Raw genomic sequence first — 15,789 nt, forward strand, 5'->3', positions numbered from 1 at the left:
TTAAAACCCTAAATTAAACACAAAAGTTAGAAATTCGATGAGAATTTAAAAGAAAGTTCTGAAACATACACCATCTACTTGGGGCTAAGTTCGTGGGGAACTTAAAGAAAAAGTTTTTGAAGAAAGAACTGAAGAAGAATCAAAGAAAATTTAAAAATAAGGAAGAGAATAGATATTGGGAACAAATAAGAGGAGAGATTAACAACGACAAAGTTCTACATTCATGTTATTGCCTGAAGAGTGAAGACGGTTGGGTAATTGGGCCTAATGGGATGAGTAAAGCCTTGGAAGGGAATGACTAGAGCTGGGTCGGTAATGGCTTAAGAATAAGAACTAAGGAGGATAGTAGGCTATTAGGCTATTTTGGGCTAAGATACCACCTATTATATAGGCCGGGTCTATTCCACCATAACCATTTTCAACCTTCCACCTTCACCCTAGACATTGATTGTTGCTTAAACAATCCCACAAGCTGGCTCCACCCACGTACACCACCATCTTCAAACAACACTCCACTCTCTTCCACCACCACCATATTCAACCTTCACCCTCTTCAACCAAAACCCTAGACATAGATTTTTACTTTAAACAATCTCATTGTACCCAAATCACCTACTTTTGACGAATGGATACTAATAACGACAATTTGGAGTCATCAAATGAAGAAAGTTTGGTCTTTTAAAAGTTTTCTTGAATTTTTTCGCGTGTCAAAACTATTAGTTCGCGTTTTTATTTGATAAACCAGTACCTTCGGTAGATGGCCACTGAATAAATGTATAGATTTCGGTAGTGACTTGTCGAACAAATAAACGTATTCCATTTTTTATTGTTTCATTTGATAGTGACTTGTCGAATTATGTAAGTATATTCGATATTTTGGCACCGAATATCATATATATTCGGTGATTTCCCATTGAATACTAAGACCCAAAATTTTTTTTTGGCACCAGCAGCGGAGGAATCGGCAATGGAGGGAAGCACCGACGACGGAGGAAGCGGCGGAGAAGGGAAGCACCAACCAAAACTTTTGATCTCTGCGGGGTGGGGTAGGATTGATTGGTGGGTTTAGAGAGTAAAGATTGTGCTTTTTATGAAATTAGGGGTATTTGTGTCATATTAGGTGGTTAACTCAACAAAGATTAAAAAATTCAAATTTATAGGTGGTAAACAAAGTAAATATAGTCAACTTAGTAATTTAGAATGGTCGGAATAATCGCGGTCTATTATATATCGTATTTAAAAAATATTGGGTGGTCTATAAGTTCACCTATGTCAGGCACTGCATCCTATAGGCTTAGGATTACCTTGCCAATAGTATCTTCATGCAACACACTCTTACATGAAATGTATTGGCCAAAAAAATTAATAATTTAATACTGATAACTAGCTTGCTTAGCTGGCTTGGGATTGGAGAGGTGTAAAATGACTTTACATCGGACGTGGACAATAGGCTTTACTCACTGAATTTGTTCTCTAAATAAAATAGCAAGCAGTATTTCATATTTTTAAAATCTGAATCAGCCCTATGCTTTATTTAATCTAACAAATAAATTATTAACATGTGTAAGCAAACAAATTGGTGAACTAAATTAATGAGTTTTTTTATTAACCAATTGTTGTCATGAGTTTTGAACTTGAGATCTACTATGAGTCTGACAAAAAGAGGTCTGGTTATCAATTATTATACCAAATAGTTTGTATTTAACTAAATTAATGATTTAGTTAAATAAATTATTAGATTAAGTTGCTAATCCACTGGCAAGATACCTTGCATTGGATCTTGAGTTCAAGGTCAAACTTGATTCGGAGCCACAAGTAAAATGCTGCCGGGAGTCTTTGGGACCTTGTGAAGGTCTTGGGTAGAGCAAGAGTTATTTATGTTTTATAGGGAAGTGAGTTATAATCAACTAATTTGTATGAGAGATTTATTGTGTATGATATGGTATGCTGAGTTTTTATCAACTATTTTCTTATGGAGTCTGGTTTCCTTTTAAGCAAAACCATTTTCCTCTTTATTCAATCATCTACCATAAGGGGCTGTTTCAATCCCAACACATCCACTTAACATTTAAAGATGAAAATCTTGCAAGGAGTTCAACATTGTATGATTAATTGCACAAAAAGTACCATTGCCGGGTAAAACCGCTCAGTTCTATTCAACTTAATAGCAAGAGTGTTAAATTCACTTGCTCCAATGGAGGACATGAATATATCCTTTGCTCAACCCATGAAAAGGATCAGAATTGGAACTGCATCTCAGGTGCATATCCAAGTGCTTCGAGGTGAGCAGCCATGGCCTTGTTCATAGGTGGTGGACCACACCTTAGAATCTGCAGTTTGCAAGGGTTTCAGGGCATGTCGCCAAAATAAACGAATTAATATAATAATCAATTAATTAACAATTAGTTAATTACCTGAATATCAGGTGAAGGGGCAGGCAAGTGGGTTTGGATCATTTCCTTTGAGACAAAACCAACACCACCATCCCATACTTCTGGAGGCTGAGAAGAAACAATTTTCAAAGGCAGTTCTGTTAGGAGGAAAAAGGATAATAGTAGGCAATCATGACATACAACATAAGAAAAGGAGTCCCCAAAGATAGTTGAATTTACATCCCTCAAAGATACACATAGGCCTCGTTTGGTGCATATGATAGGATTGGATAGGATAAATAGCTAAGTTCATGTGTATTCAAGGAAGAACATGAAGAGTGTCTTCTTCCTTCAAGTTAGAATTACACTTTTGGGAGGTGAAGACAATGTTAAAGACTATCCCTTTTTTCTGGGACTGAAGGACCATCCTTCTCGCAACACATAAAACAATGAAAAAATGAAATGGATTTCATGGAAATTTAATTTACTTTGCCCTAGCATAGCTAAAACTCCAATAAAAAGAAATAGAAGATAAAATCAAATTCAAAGATTTGCTAAATAAATAAATAAAAAACCAGGAAAAAGGAGGAAAAGGAACGATAAATGATATTGAAAGATACTGCATGAGAAAGGCAACTAACCTGATTCAAGACGTAGTAGACTTTGAAGCGATCAGGGTAGTTACTAGCAAGGCCCTCCAACTCTTCCTGCACGTCGCAGATATGCATCAACCACAGATTAAATACAGCAATTCCTACTTCCCAGTTCTATGTAATCTATTCAGAATTAGATAGCAACTTTCTTCAAATTTTTAAAACACCCGCAAAGTAGATCCACAATTCTAATCCCAAAGCAGATATGTAGACGAACTCATCTCACCATGAAAATGAAAATATTTTGAAGATAGCTCTATAACCCGCAAAGCAGATCCACAATTCTAATCCCAAAGCAGATACATAGACGAACTCATCTCACCATGAAAATGAAAATATTTTGAAGATAGGATAGCTCTATAGAATCAAGCATTAAACCAAATGCCACCGTATTGTGCTTAAGCCAGGAGGTTTGCGTGATAATTAGGTGTCTTCTAAAAAGTAATTTAATTGATATACCTAATCTTCTCATATCGTCAACCACAAAATTGAACAAAGTGTACCTAGCATGTAATTAGTGGGGATTTTTTAATCACCTAAGAAAAAAAATCAAAGTAAATTAGTGGGCAAGCTTTCCGGCACTATATACAGAACTGGAATGTTGGTTCCATGGTAGAAGCATGGCCAAAACCAGTCAATTGTCAAAAGCATAAATTCTCTAAGAAACATAATAAATAAAAGATGCAAAGATGAGAGGAGAGATGAATAGATGATGCATGATACAAATAGGAGAGCAGGATACCTTTAAAAGAATGTCCTCATGTGTCACATTGGCATAGATCAGGTGCACCTTTGTTTTGTCTTTCGGATTTTCTAAAATTGCCCTAGCAACCTAAAGTCGATGCATATAAGGTGAAAACATTCTCCAACACTAGAGCAACTACAGAACTTAATGTACTTTTTTGTAGTCACAAATACATACCTGGAACATTGGAGTGATTCCAGAGCCTCCTGCAAGCATCCCAAATGCTCTAACTTGGCCAGGTTGATACTTGAAACGCCCCTGGAAGCAGTAAAGTTTCAGAGATCAACTTGGAGAAAAGGAACATATTAGAAAATATTATGTATAAGACGTATATGAATTATGTTACGAAACACATTTAGTAAGGTATTTCAGAAAGGTAGCAAAAATCGCAATCCTTAGTGCAACAGTTAAAAGATATGCAAGATCAATTAACAAATATTAGGCTAAGAAAAATATACATCTATTGTGCACAGGTTATGTAATATGGTCACTATAATGTTTCTATCGTATAATGTAACATAAAACAACCCACATAAAAGCATTTACTTACTTCCACATTCATAGCCGTATAACTAAATTATTGTAATTAAAAAAAAAAAATCAATTCTCATTACTGTAGCAAATGGCATCACTTCGACAGGAGTCCAAATCTGCTATCTCCAAATTGTGTGTCCCCTTTCTGTCACCTATCTCATTTAATGACATCTATCCTTACACTTAACAGTAAGTTAACACTGTTAAAACATAATAAAAAAATTAAGGAAAACGGGTGAATCTTTTTTATGAGGAATTAGCTTTTACCTTAAAGAAAAACTTCAAAATTAAGCAAATTAGTACCGTCAATTTCAAAAAAAGAAAATAAGAAAAAGAAAAAGATAAATGCCGCTCCCAATTCATCTCATTGAGTCATTTCTTGGAAACCAAACTGACTGAAATAAAAAGAACAAGAAAAAAATAAAAGTCAAGGTAAAGTTGAGAAATTTGAAAGACGAAGACAAGGTAGTTGAACCACGTAACAGTTATAGGGAGATAGTGGAGTGGAGAGGATTGATTGCAATTGCTGGCTTGGGTACGGAGTCTTGCCGTCATGTGTATCGATTTGAGGCTGAGGAGAGCGCATGGTGGTTGCATTGTTGTATAAGTGGAGGTGGAAGCATGGTGGTGGTATGGTGTTTGTGGTGGTGGCGATGGTGGTGGTTGTGGTGGAGGTGTAATGTAGAATTTGGAGTGTGATGGAGGCCGCCGAGGCAGTGATGGCCGTTAAGAGATGGGGAAGATGACAAAGAGGAGTTAATATTTTTTTTCTTTTTATTGTGTTTTGATAGGAGTTAAATGGTGTTAATTTTTTGTTAAGTAGAAGGATAGATGTCATTAAGCTAGATCGGTGACAGAGAGGAGACACAATTTGGGGACAACAGATTTGGACTCCTTCGACAGGCTACATTGCATTTCTTCAACTTTTAAATTATATTCCAAACTATATGGGAAAATGACAATGCTGTAGAACCCAACTTTTTTTCCCAACTTAAGTGGAATTCTTACTTTGGGTTCTTTAACATTTGGAGAAAAAGTTGGGATAAATAGCAATTTCTATGGGGAAAACGATGCATGTACATTACATTTATTATTCTAATATTTCTAACTACAAGAACAATGGCAACTTTTGTTAGCCATATAATAATATCAGATATTTTCTAGCAGTAAGGTAACATATCTTTTCCAAGTCAAGGACACCTTTTCAAAGAACCAAAACACTTGGGAAGAATCAGAGAAAGATATTTCACAAATAAATCACAGCATTAAGGAATAGCATAGGAATATAAGTTGAGATTTCCTAAATTACTAGGTAAAGAAAACATGTACCTTTGGTCCCTTCACAGCAAGATAATCTCCAACACGCATCTCACGGAAATGGTGTGACATTCTTCCTTGAGGATACATCTAAGACAAAGAAAAATCCAACATATGATACCTTTTCAAAATAACTACATAAACATTTTTTTTTTTTTTTTCTGTTTCTGTGTCACAATAAAGTCAAGGACCTCAAGATGCTATGTGCATGTCTCTATAACCCCAGAAAGAAATTGGAAAATACCTTTATAACTAGTTCAAAATATCCAACATCAGAATCCAATGTAGTAGGGGTATATGGTTTGATAATCTCTTCACCTAGGCTATCCTTGCCCCTATTTGATAAAGTAGCTCATGTAAGAGGTTGAATGATAAAAGCAAGATAAAACTATGACAACCTTTCATTTTATCAGCATTTTTGATGACTATTTGATGAGTTAAGCATCATTTATTAAATTATCAACAAAAAGACTAAGAAAAGGAACCATACAACAAACACAATAAGACCAAACCCAATCACTCGTACCTGCAACTTATGTGTTGTCCAATTGGAAGACCTAATACTGAAGTAGATGTCGGAAGTTCAAATCTGAACTTTGCCACATTGTGGCTCAGCTGTGTGCGCTTGGCAAGTTTGAAATCCTTGAAATTCTCAGGATCTAAGATTGCTATAAGCATACACCATCACATGAGCCATTTTACAGATTTTAAGGGTTAATTAATATAAAGCGCACACCATGAATTGACTCAGTTTGCACACCTTACAGGTTAATTAATACAAAGCACAAGAAAGAAACTTGCATAGAAGCTGCAATTTGACTACTGAAAAAAGAATAAAGTAAAATCAAGAACGAAAAAAAAGGAATAAACGTGAAATGGTTATTAAATGTCTACATGAATGAGGATTCTTCGCAGATTGCAAATACTCCTTAACTGTAATTCAACTTGCACAGAAGACATTATAGGACAGAGCATATCTATACTTAGTTTCTATGCCATCAAGAACAGTTTAAACGAGAAGAATGGGTCAAACGTATAACAATATACTAAAGTAATGCAAAGAAGCCAGCTGAGACAAGCTTTGTGAAGTTAGCTTGGATTCATCATATTTGGCCTGACCCTCAAATGACCTCAAGCTTGCCCCAATTCTGTAGCATGAGTCTATTCCTCTATTTTAATAACTGCATCAGTTTAAAAATCAAACACAATACCTCTGCAAATGGTAATATAGTCCATTTAATAATTTTATCATAGAACTGTGTTTGTAGACTCTCATTTTCATGTTACATATTGCGTTGTCTATAAATTCTCAAAACCAGATACACAATATCTGGCTTAACATCAGAAACCTGATGATGAAGAACCCAGAAGAATTTTCAGAGAGAAGAGAAGGAGATAGGAGAAGATACAACTGAGCCATAACGATAGTACCCACCAGATAATTAGAAAAAAAAAAAAAAAAAGGATCATAAAGATAAAACTAATGTCAAAAGGATGGACATACTCAACATATAATTAGAAAACAAGTTAAAAAAACAGAAGAATAGATTACAGAATAAAAGCAGCTCAAATCTAGGATCTTTTCAAACAAAATAAAATAGAAAATAAGGATAACATTTTGAAATTATTCAACACATATGTATACTGCGTTCAAAATCCTCTTGTTCTTCAATGTTTGATTCATATATGAAGGGAAGGATAGGAAAAAGAAAAGAAGAATTTGAAGCCTAGATCTTGGGTCCACCATTGCCTTCAAAATAAGTGATCTTTATTCTCTTACTTAAATAACCGGACCAAAAACTGAGTTACATAAACCTCTTTTCTCTACTCCCTTTTTATTTCCTCATTGAAATTAAATATAAGTCACCATGTGCGTAACCAGTATTAAATTAAATATATAATTACCCAATTGATCATTTTGATCTCCGAGGTCAGAAAACAGAAAGAGAGTCTATCACACAATACCCCCCAAAATCATAGAAGAAACACAGAACAGCATGCGATATTCATAACCCAGTATTAAACAATTCATGAACAACCATAAACTATGACAGAAATCATGCAAAAGCATTATTGATTGAAAATCAACTAAACAGTTACACACACACACACACACACACACAAAAAAAAGCAAACTAAGAGGTCAAACCTTTGGGCTTCTTGGAGGAGAAGAGAACAGCAGCAACCACAATGACAACAAGAGCTACAGCAGCACCCAGAAGGATCTGGGGATCTAGCGTCTGTATGAAATCCATGGGATTTTCTTGTTCTTGTTTTTATCAAAAGCTATTAAGCAGAAATGAAGAAATGAGTGATAATGTGATGGGTAGGAGAGCAAAGCCAACAGTTTGTATAAGTTATAATGGGGCTAGATCCTAATTGTTGGTGCTGGTCTCGAGTGGAGTGCCAAGGTAGGTTGGTAGGTGAATGGTTGAGTTGAGTGAAAATTGGCTGCTGAGTGATGACCAAAGAGGGGATCGGGTATGCCAACCAATACTGACTGAGAGAGAGAGACGACAAACGACAGTCGCCGTTCATATCTTTACTATTAGCTTATTTACTATTTCACTAACTTTTAAATTTTTAATCTAACTTTATCCCCTAAAGTTTATTTTATATTACATTATCTTTAAAAATAATTCATGTATTTTACTTTACTCACTTCTAACAGTTGATATTCACGGACTTGACGGAACTAGGTTAAGTGAGACATGAGATATAACATAAGGGGGTAACGTCAAACAAACATAAAAGGGTGATGTGAGAATTCAAAATACTTTCAGGGCAAACCAAATAATAAGCCTTAAAACTTTGATATTTTTAAAATTTAAAATAAAATTCAATAAAAAATTAAAAAAAACAAAACACTCAAACCCAACCTCTCTCTACCATGGGAAACCCACCCACCCACCCTCCCCTTCCCTCCCCTCTTTCTCATCACCATCTGCACCAGCATAGCGGCATAGTAGATGTTGAATTTGTCAAAATAATACCCCTCTCAGCGAATCATAACTCTCATCCAGAATATAATCCAATGTTGTATCATTCGCTGCCAAAATAATACCCCTCTTAGCGAGCCAGCGGTCCTCTTTCTGGATCTGCACTGGCCTCCCTCCCTCCTTCAGCATCGGCCAACCCAAACACCATCAACGGTAGCAACCCCCTCTTTCCCCTTCTCTCTCTCTCTCTCTCTCTTCGCCCTCTCTCTCTCCCCTTATCTTTTCTAATATGAAAATCAAATTAAAAAATCAAAAATCAAAACAAAATACCCACAATCAGCAAACCAAAATAAAAAATAGAAAAAGGAAGATGAAGTTGAAGCAGCAAACCAAAACTCACAATTTGCAGATCCAAAGAGAGAAAGGCTAATGGTGGAGAAAAGTTGGGTGTGAGTGTTTTTTTTTGTTGTTGTAATTTTTTATTGAATTTTGAATTTTATTTTAATTTTTAAAAATATCAAACTTTTAAGACTTATTATTTAGTTTGTCCACTGAAAGTATTTCGAATTATCACATCACCCCTTGATGTTTTTTTTGTCTCACGTTACCCCTTGATGTTATATTTCGTTTCTTACTTAATCTGGTTCCATCAAGTCTGTCAATATCAACTGTTAGAAGTGGGCAAAGTGGAACACATGAATTAGTTTCAGGGGTAATGCGATACAAAATAAACCTTAGGGAGTGAAGTTAGACTAGAAGTTACTTTTAGGGAGTGAAATAGTAAATAAGCCTTACTATTATAAAGTCAGAAGCAGAGTTTGGTGTTACAGGCTTCACAAAAAATGACATTGCCCAATATACCCTTCATTTAACGAAACAATCACATAAAAATAACCTAATAAATAAGGGTATAATTGTAAAATACAATGATTAAAATAAAATTTAAAAAATAGAAAAAGACACTTCACCACCTTAAAACGTGGAGAAAGTGGTGCGAAGTTATAAACACTGAAGAAAAAAAAAAAAACCAAGTAAAAATGCCAATTGACATGCGCGTGGCAGTGCCAAGAGGCTAGTCACTAAGAATAAAAATAGGTTTACTCGTAGTTACCGTTTCTAAAAGGCTTTTTATCACAAATGGTCTCTTAACTCTCACCAAAATATCAATTTGGTCCTTAAAGTACATTTTCATTCAATGTGGTCTTTCATATTTACCATCGTACATCAAGGTTACATTTCCATTGAATTTTATTTGAATTGTCGTAAAAAATGGTCACGTGTGCTACACGAAACATTTTTTCAGGGGTAAAAATGTCTTAACACACCTAGAGAGGGTGTGTGTTAAGACTTTGATTGGGGATGATTTTTTTTTCTTTTTTCTTTTTATAATTATTTTATTTTCATCTTTTTAGTATTTTCTAAGGGTAAACTTGGAATCACTACTACAAAACATCTTATTTTTAGCGGTCCCAATGCGCCAGCAAAAAAGAGTTCTTAGCGAAAAAATTGCAAAATCCACCAGAATTGCTTAGCACTGGCGAAAAAGGTGTCTGACTGGTTTAAATGCGCATGGAAAGGGCTATTTCTGGCGGACAAGTCCCTAAATCCGCCAGGAACTTAAAAATGTGCTGATAAGGCATCAGGATTTAAATCCGACAGGAAAAGTATCCATGTCGGATTTAACCACTAGCACATTTATTATTCGTGTCGGACCAATCCGACAGGATAATATTCGTGTCAGATGAAACCGCCAACAATTTAATATTCATGTCAAACTATCCAATAGGAAAAGTATTTAAATATATGAAAATAAACATTCCTGGCGGTAAAAATAAAATAACATTTGAAATAATTTATATAAATATAAAATAAAATTCACATTAAATTAACAAAGACATACTTAATATTCACATAATATTTTATATAAAATATAGAATATTAGCAGCGTTGTAAACAAAATTTTTTCATGTACTAACTTAAAACTATTGAGTGTGACTTCCGGTCTTCATGTAATAGCTTCTTCCACCAAACCTTTTATGACTTCCACCCCATCTTGCTTGATTCTGTGTGTTTCTAAAGACAATTATAAATAAGTTAAATTCAAATAATAGAATAAGAATTCATAAAGAACAATATTGAAAAAAAATTTATATATCTCAACCAACCAAGCAATGACCTGACAAGTGACAACTAAGGTTTGCTTGGACAACAAATTCCTTGTTTCTACACTATTACCCATGTTTAATTTCAAATTAATATTAAAGGAAAAAAGAGACTTCAGTATAAATTCTTCATTTGATAAAGCTTTAGCCTATGAAAGTAGCACATGCAGACCTTCCACTGCATTGTTTGGCTCCAACTAAAGCCAACTGCTTTCCCACTAGTAAGGCCAATATTGTTAGTAAAGCCATTGATCAGTACGGCACAAGTGCACACTATGAATATCTTTTATCAGTAGGCCATTGATCAATTCACATTATCCCTCCCTATTAGCATATCTAGATATTGTGCCATTACACTGGTAATACAAGTACCTTAAACTACTTTCTTTTGGTTCCCCTTGCTTTCAAGGACGATCACTTAATTTCTTTATTGGAGATATAAATAATTTTTGAAATTATATAACAAGTCAATAATGATGGATTGTTATCGTCTTTGGATATGTCATGAAATGATGTTTACTAATAATAATAATGGTGCAAAGGATGCACAAAAAGAATTAATTACCTCCACTTCTCTTGGTTCTGAAAACTTTTCATGAGCCACAAACCAATCGCCACTTTTCTCCTGTCATAACACAAAAGAATTACCTCCACAAAAGAATTTGCCGCTTACAAAAAATTAACAAAATCGAAAATCGTTTGAAATGGAGATTGAGATTGAGGAGAAAATGGATGGGAGGAAATGAATATACATTGTGTATGATGGTAATAAAATGATCCTATTATGATTGATTCAGTTTTTGCAATTTAAGAATAGTTCAAACTGTTCATTGAATCGTAAATAGTGGTTTGATTTGATTTATAAACTAATAAGCTTCTTTTGCATCAAAAAATTGAACCAAAGTAGCACGAATGGTTTGGTTGGATCAATTTGGTCTGTTTAATTGGCTAAATGCTTACTCGTTGTGTAGCATCTCCAATGAGCCTCAAAATGCTCATGTAAATGCCAAAAGATAGGTATTCAAAAAAGCCACAAAATAGCTTTAGCATATTAAAAGTTAATAGAGAAAAACTTACATATCTCCGTGATAGGTGATGTGACATCACCACTAAAGAGAAAGAATTTTTGATACATTAAAGTTTAAAACTCTCCTTTCTCTTTAATGGTGATGTCACATCACCTATCATATATGGTGCCGGGAAAGGTAAGTTTTTCTCAAGTTAATACCAAGGAATCAAAATGTGGGGAAATCAAAGCTCTTGTTCCTATTCTTCATGTCAACTTAATGAAACATGCCATTTTTTCGATCAAGAGATAGGAGTCCTCCAATGGTGCATGCCATTTTTTTTTTTGGTGTCAATACCATTATGCAGCACACTCAAATAACACATTACCATCTTTCAATAAATGCGCGCCTTTGCTATATGTTGGTATTTTCGCCATTTAGATGTGCCAATTAGAAGCTTATAGTTGGTTTTGAATCTCATGTTTTGATTCTCTTTGAGATGAATTCTTGGAGTTGTCTTGTTTGACATGTCTTTGAATTGTTATTGATCACATATCCACCTGTGTTAGTAAAAATTACCATAATAGGTGATAGAGTTAATAGTCCCTAATCCTTATAAACTTGACATTAATTTAAGTTAATCGCGTTAAGGATCGACAATTAAGAAAACCCTCTACAAATGACCCAAGAATGTAACTTTATCCAACCAAAACTGGCACTAACCCAAACGCAGAGCAAGCTGAGGTGGGATCTCTGTATTCCTCAAAGTAGTTCAACCAGCTTTGCTGATATATTTTCCTCCCTTGCTGGCCAACTTCTGAAAAATGATACAACATCTAGTCATCAAAGTGTCCTACAAATTTATAAGATCGAAATATAAAAAAAAATATTATAGAAAAATAATGCAGATGTAGGTTTGTCACACTCCACTAATCTAGAAGAACCTCCCTCACACAGGATATTAATTGGCCATGCCCTGCATGCCTTCACCTTCATTTAGATCTTTTGTGTTGTTCAATTCTCACCCAAAATGGCGTGTGAGAACGTGGCATATAGTGCAATATAACCTGATTATAAGAGAGCAAAAACCAGAGCATATATTGCAATAAAATAAACTCAACCTGACCGTATGCATGTGTAACAGTGTAAGAGAGAACATGCATATGAGATTCAAGAAGTAAGCAGCAACATTCTTAGACAAACTGCACAATCATAGACATTAAATAGGTCAACCAGCTGACACTTAAATACCTACATTCTCTTGATTACAAGTGCAATGTAGGCAATAACAAAATATTCATATGGTTTTCTACTTGAACCGTGCTTCACCATTAACTATGTTACATAAAAGGATTCTGAAGACTAAAATTACTTTATCATCCTTATTGAATCAGAGCTCTAGCTGCTAGAATGAAGGTGAAGCTACCCCGCACATACACATAGATGCCCAGAAGATACCCCGCTTAATATAAAAGATACTGTTCAAATTATTTATCAACCAAGGACAAAAGTGTAAAAAACATTTATGAGATTAGAATTAAAAAAAAAAAAAAAGAACCAATCAATTGAACCACGCCTTGAACGCACTTAGAATACCAAAAGAAGAGAAAAACCAGGCGAAGTGGGGAGGAGCTCGGGAAAAAAAGAGAGAATGGGTAGGTGTGTCTCTTTGTGTTTATGTATTTGTTGGTTTGTATCCATATATGCAAACATATCTGCATGGTGTGTGTGCGTGTGTGTTTCTGACAGCTTCTTCGAATGAGCTAGCAGATTTTAAAGGTTGTAAGGTCAGTCTCTTCTATCCTTGCTGCGTTAAATTTTACTCGAACAAAGTATAATAAATACCATAATGCACTTTGGCATAATGTCATGTGGGCAAACGAATAGATTAGATAATTTTTTGTTGTTGCTGTGCATGTGTGACCTTTAATTTTTTTTTTATGGTCATCCATTAATTTTTCTTTTCAAATATTTTCATCATTGTTGTCTCTTTTTTTTTTTTTTTTTTTCCTTTCTTATACAACGGGTTACATGCTACTACTGAAATCAATAAGATTGGGTAATTTTTGGTTGTTGTTGTGCATGTGTGACTATTAGTTTGTTGATATATTAAGTCTCTAGTGCATTAAAGGAGAAGATCAAGTATTATAATTTATGGTTGTTGATTTGTTTAAAGAGCACCGTTGGTCCACTGGGTGGGTGAGTATTATTTTCACAAACTTACTCATATAACATTATTTCAGATGCAATGTGGCAAATAAATTTGAGATAAAGTGAAACAATGGAACCTGGGCCCTACCCAGGGCGGAATGGATAGCCAGATTTTTCTTATTACATTAGAACAGGCCTTTGTAGATTTAGGGCAGCGTGTTGTTTTAATCATCTTCCTAACCAGAAGCTGGTATACCCCGAGCGGATTGGAGAGTTGAGGCAACATGTCGTTTTAATCATCCTCCTAATCGGAAGCAGGTATAGTAATTTCAGAGTTTGAATTTTAAAAGTACATTGGTCTGTGTATTCTGATTTACACAGACAAATATAATCGCGATTTGTTTTCGCCTTTGTATTCGTGAGCTAAAAGTCTATTTAACCGTCTAAAAAATTTAGGACAAAAGTCTCTCTTTTAATTTCATCAATTTAAACTCCAAAATTTAAGGAAGGGTACTTCCCTAACACTGACTTTTCACAATATGACTAATGCGTCATTATTTTTCCAATTATGTGTGTCGTCTACTTTATGTTTGTGTACACTTTATTATAATCAGAATCAATATGTATGCACTTTATTATAAATTGAAATAAAATACTCTATTATTAAATATGCCTTGGATTCCTTTACTTTTTCTAATACGATAAGATTCTGATTCGTTTACCTTTCTAAGATGATAATATTTTGATTCGTTTAGCTTTCACATTTACATTACAACAAACCTAGTCTATAAATTTTATTGCTAAACCTATGCTTCAACCACACTCTGCTTCAGGATGTCTTCCACCAACAATTATGATTTGAATGAAGAGATGTTTCAAGCGCAACTAGACATGTACGATAAGCAGATCATAAATACCATGACGTGTGTCATGGCTGCTTTCCAATGACATATATAGCTCAGTTGAAGAAGGTCAATACATGGAGGCACATCCTAACTACGACGACATATCCCTCGAGACCGACAACTAGGCCACAATCTTATCATGAGCAATACAACCCTGGAGCAAGATTTACTAAAGAAATGTTTCGACGGTGCTATCGGATGAAGAAATCACTGTTCCTGAAGATGTTCCAAGATGTGTACAACAAAGATGACTACTTCCAACAAAGACAAGACGCTGCTGGAAAATGGGGTTGCACGCCGGAGCAGAAGGTGACTTTAGTCATGAGAATGTTCTCCGCTAGTTACTCGGCTGATGCGTAAGACAAGGGCTTCCAAATTGCCCAAAGAACAGTGCTGGAGTCGTTCAAGAGGTTCATAAGAGTGCTTTCAGAGTTATATGTAGCAGATTACCTTCGTAAACAAACAGTGGTTGATCTTCAACGACTGTTGCGTAGGGCCAACAAACGAGGATTCCCAGGTGTTGAACAAAATTTGTAAATAAATAATAAATATTACCCAACATAATTTCACCCAAATTCATTTATGGAATGAGGGTTTTATTATTTTGGATACGACCCATTCAAGATGGAGTACATCTCTTAATTACAGTCCCTTGACTCAAGGGAATACCCTTTGATTCCAAATATAATGAAACCAATGGATCATCTTGCAAGTGTTTGGATTTTCAATAGGTGAAAGACCCATTGAAATGGATTTTATTTATGATTGCAGTTGCACCCATATTTTAGGTTGCCTACGTACCCATTACAGGATCAAACCACACGTAGTTCAAAAATTTTGGGATTTAAATGGTTGAATGAACCATTTAAATTATTTGAGTAATTTAGGTAGGGTTTAGAGCCCTTAGATTTGATTTGAGAAATTAATTCAGGGACCTTTGTGCGTAGAACTAATTTCTGAGAAATTTGGATGTATTTAATTTGGCTTCGGTTGCACCTAAATTT

The 15,789-nt window shown here is 34.8% G+C and overlaps 1 protein-coding gene across 1 annotated transcript; it reads right to left on the reverse strand.

The window, feature by feature from the left end:
• Positions 1-2,129: 2,129 nt before the first annotated feature.
• On the reverse strand, positions 2,130-8,078 carry CBR (NADH:cytochrome B5 reductase 1). Its single transcript, XM_086248100.1, has 9 exons — positions 7,771-8,078; positions 6,148-6,289; positions 5,866-5,956; positions 5,634-5,711; positions 3,948-4,028; positions 3,768-3,857; positions 3,014-3,079; positions 2,415-2,501; positions 2,130-2,330 (listed from the first exon to the last, which is right to left on the reverse strand). The coding sequence occupies exons 1-9, from the start codon at positions 7,874-7,876 to the stop codon at positions 2,238-2,240; spliced, it is 834 nt and encodes a 277-aa protein (XP_086104226.1). The 5' UTR covers positions 7,877-8,078; the 3' UTR covers positions 2,130-2,237.
• Between the last annotated feature and the right edge of the window lie 7,711 nt (positions 8,079-15,789).

Source organism: Dryas octopetala, chromosome 6 (genome assembly GCF_963921425.1).
Source record: "Dryas octopetala chromosome 6, drDryOcto1.1, whole genome shotgun sequence".
NCBI classification, from domain to species: domain Eukaryota; kingdom Viridiplantae; phylum Streptophyta; class Magnoliopsida; order Rosales; family Rosaceae; genus Dryas; species Dryas octopetala.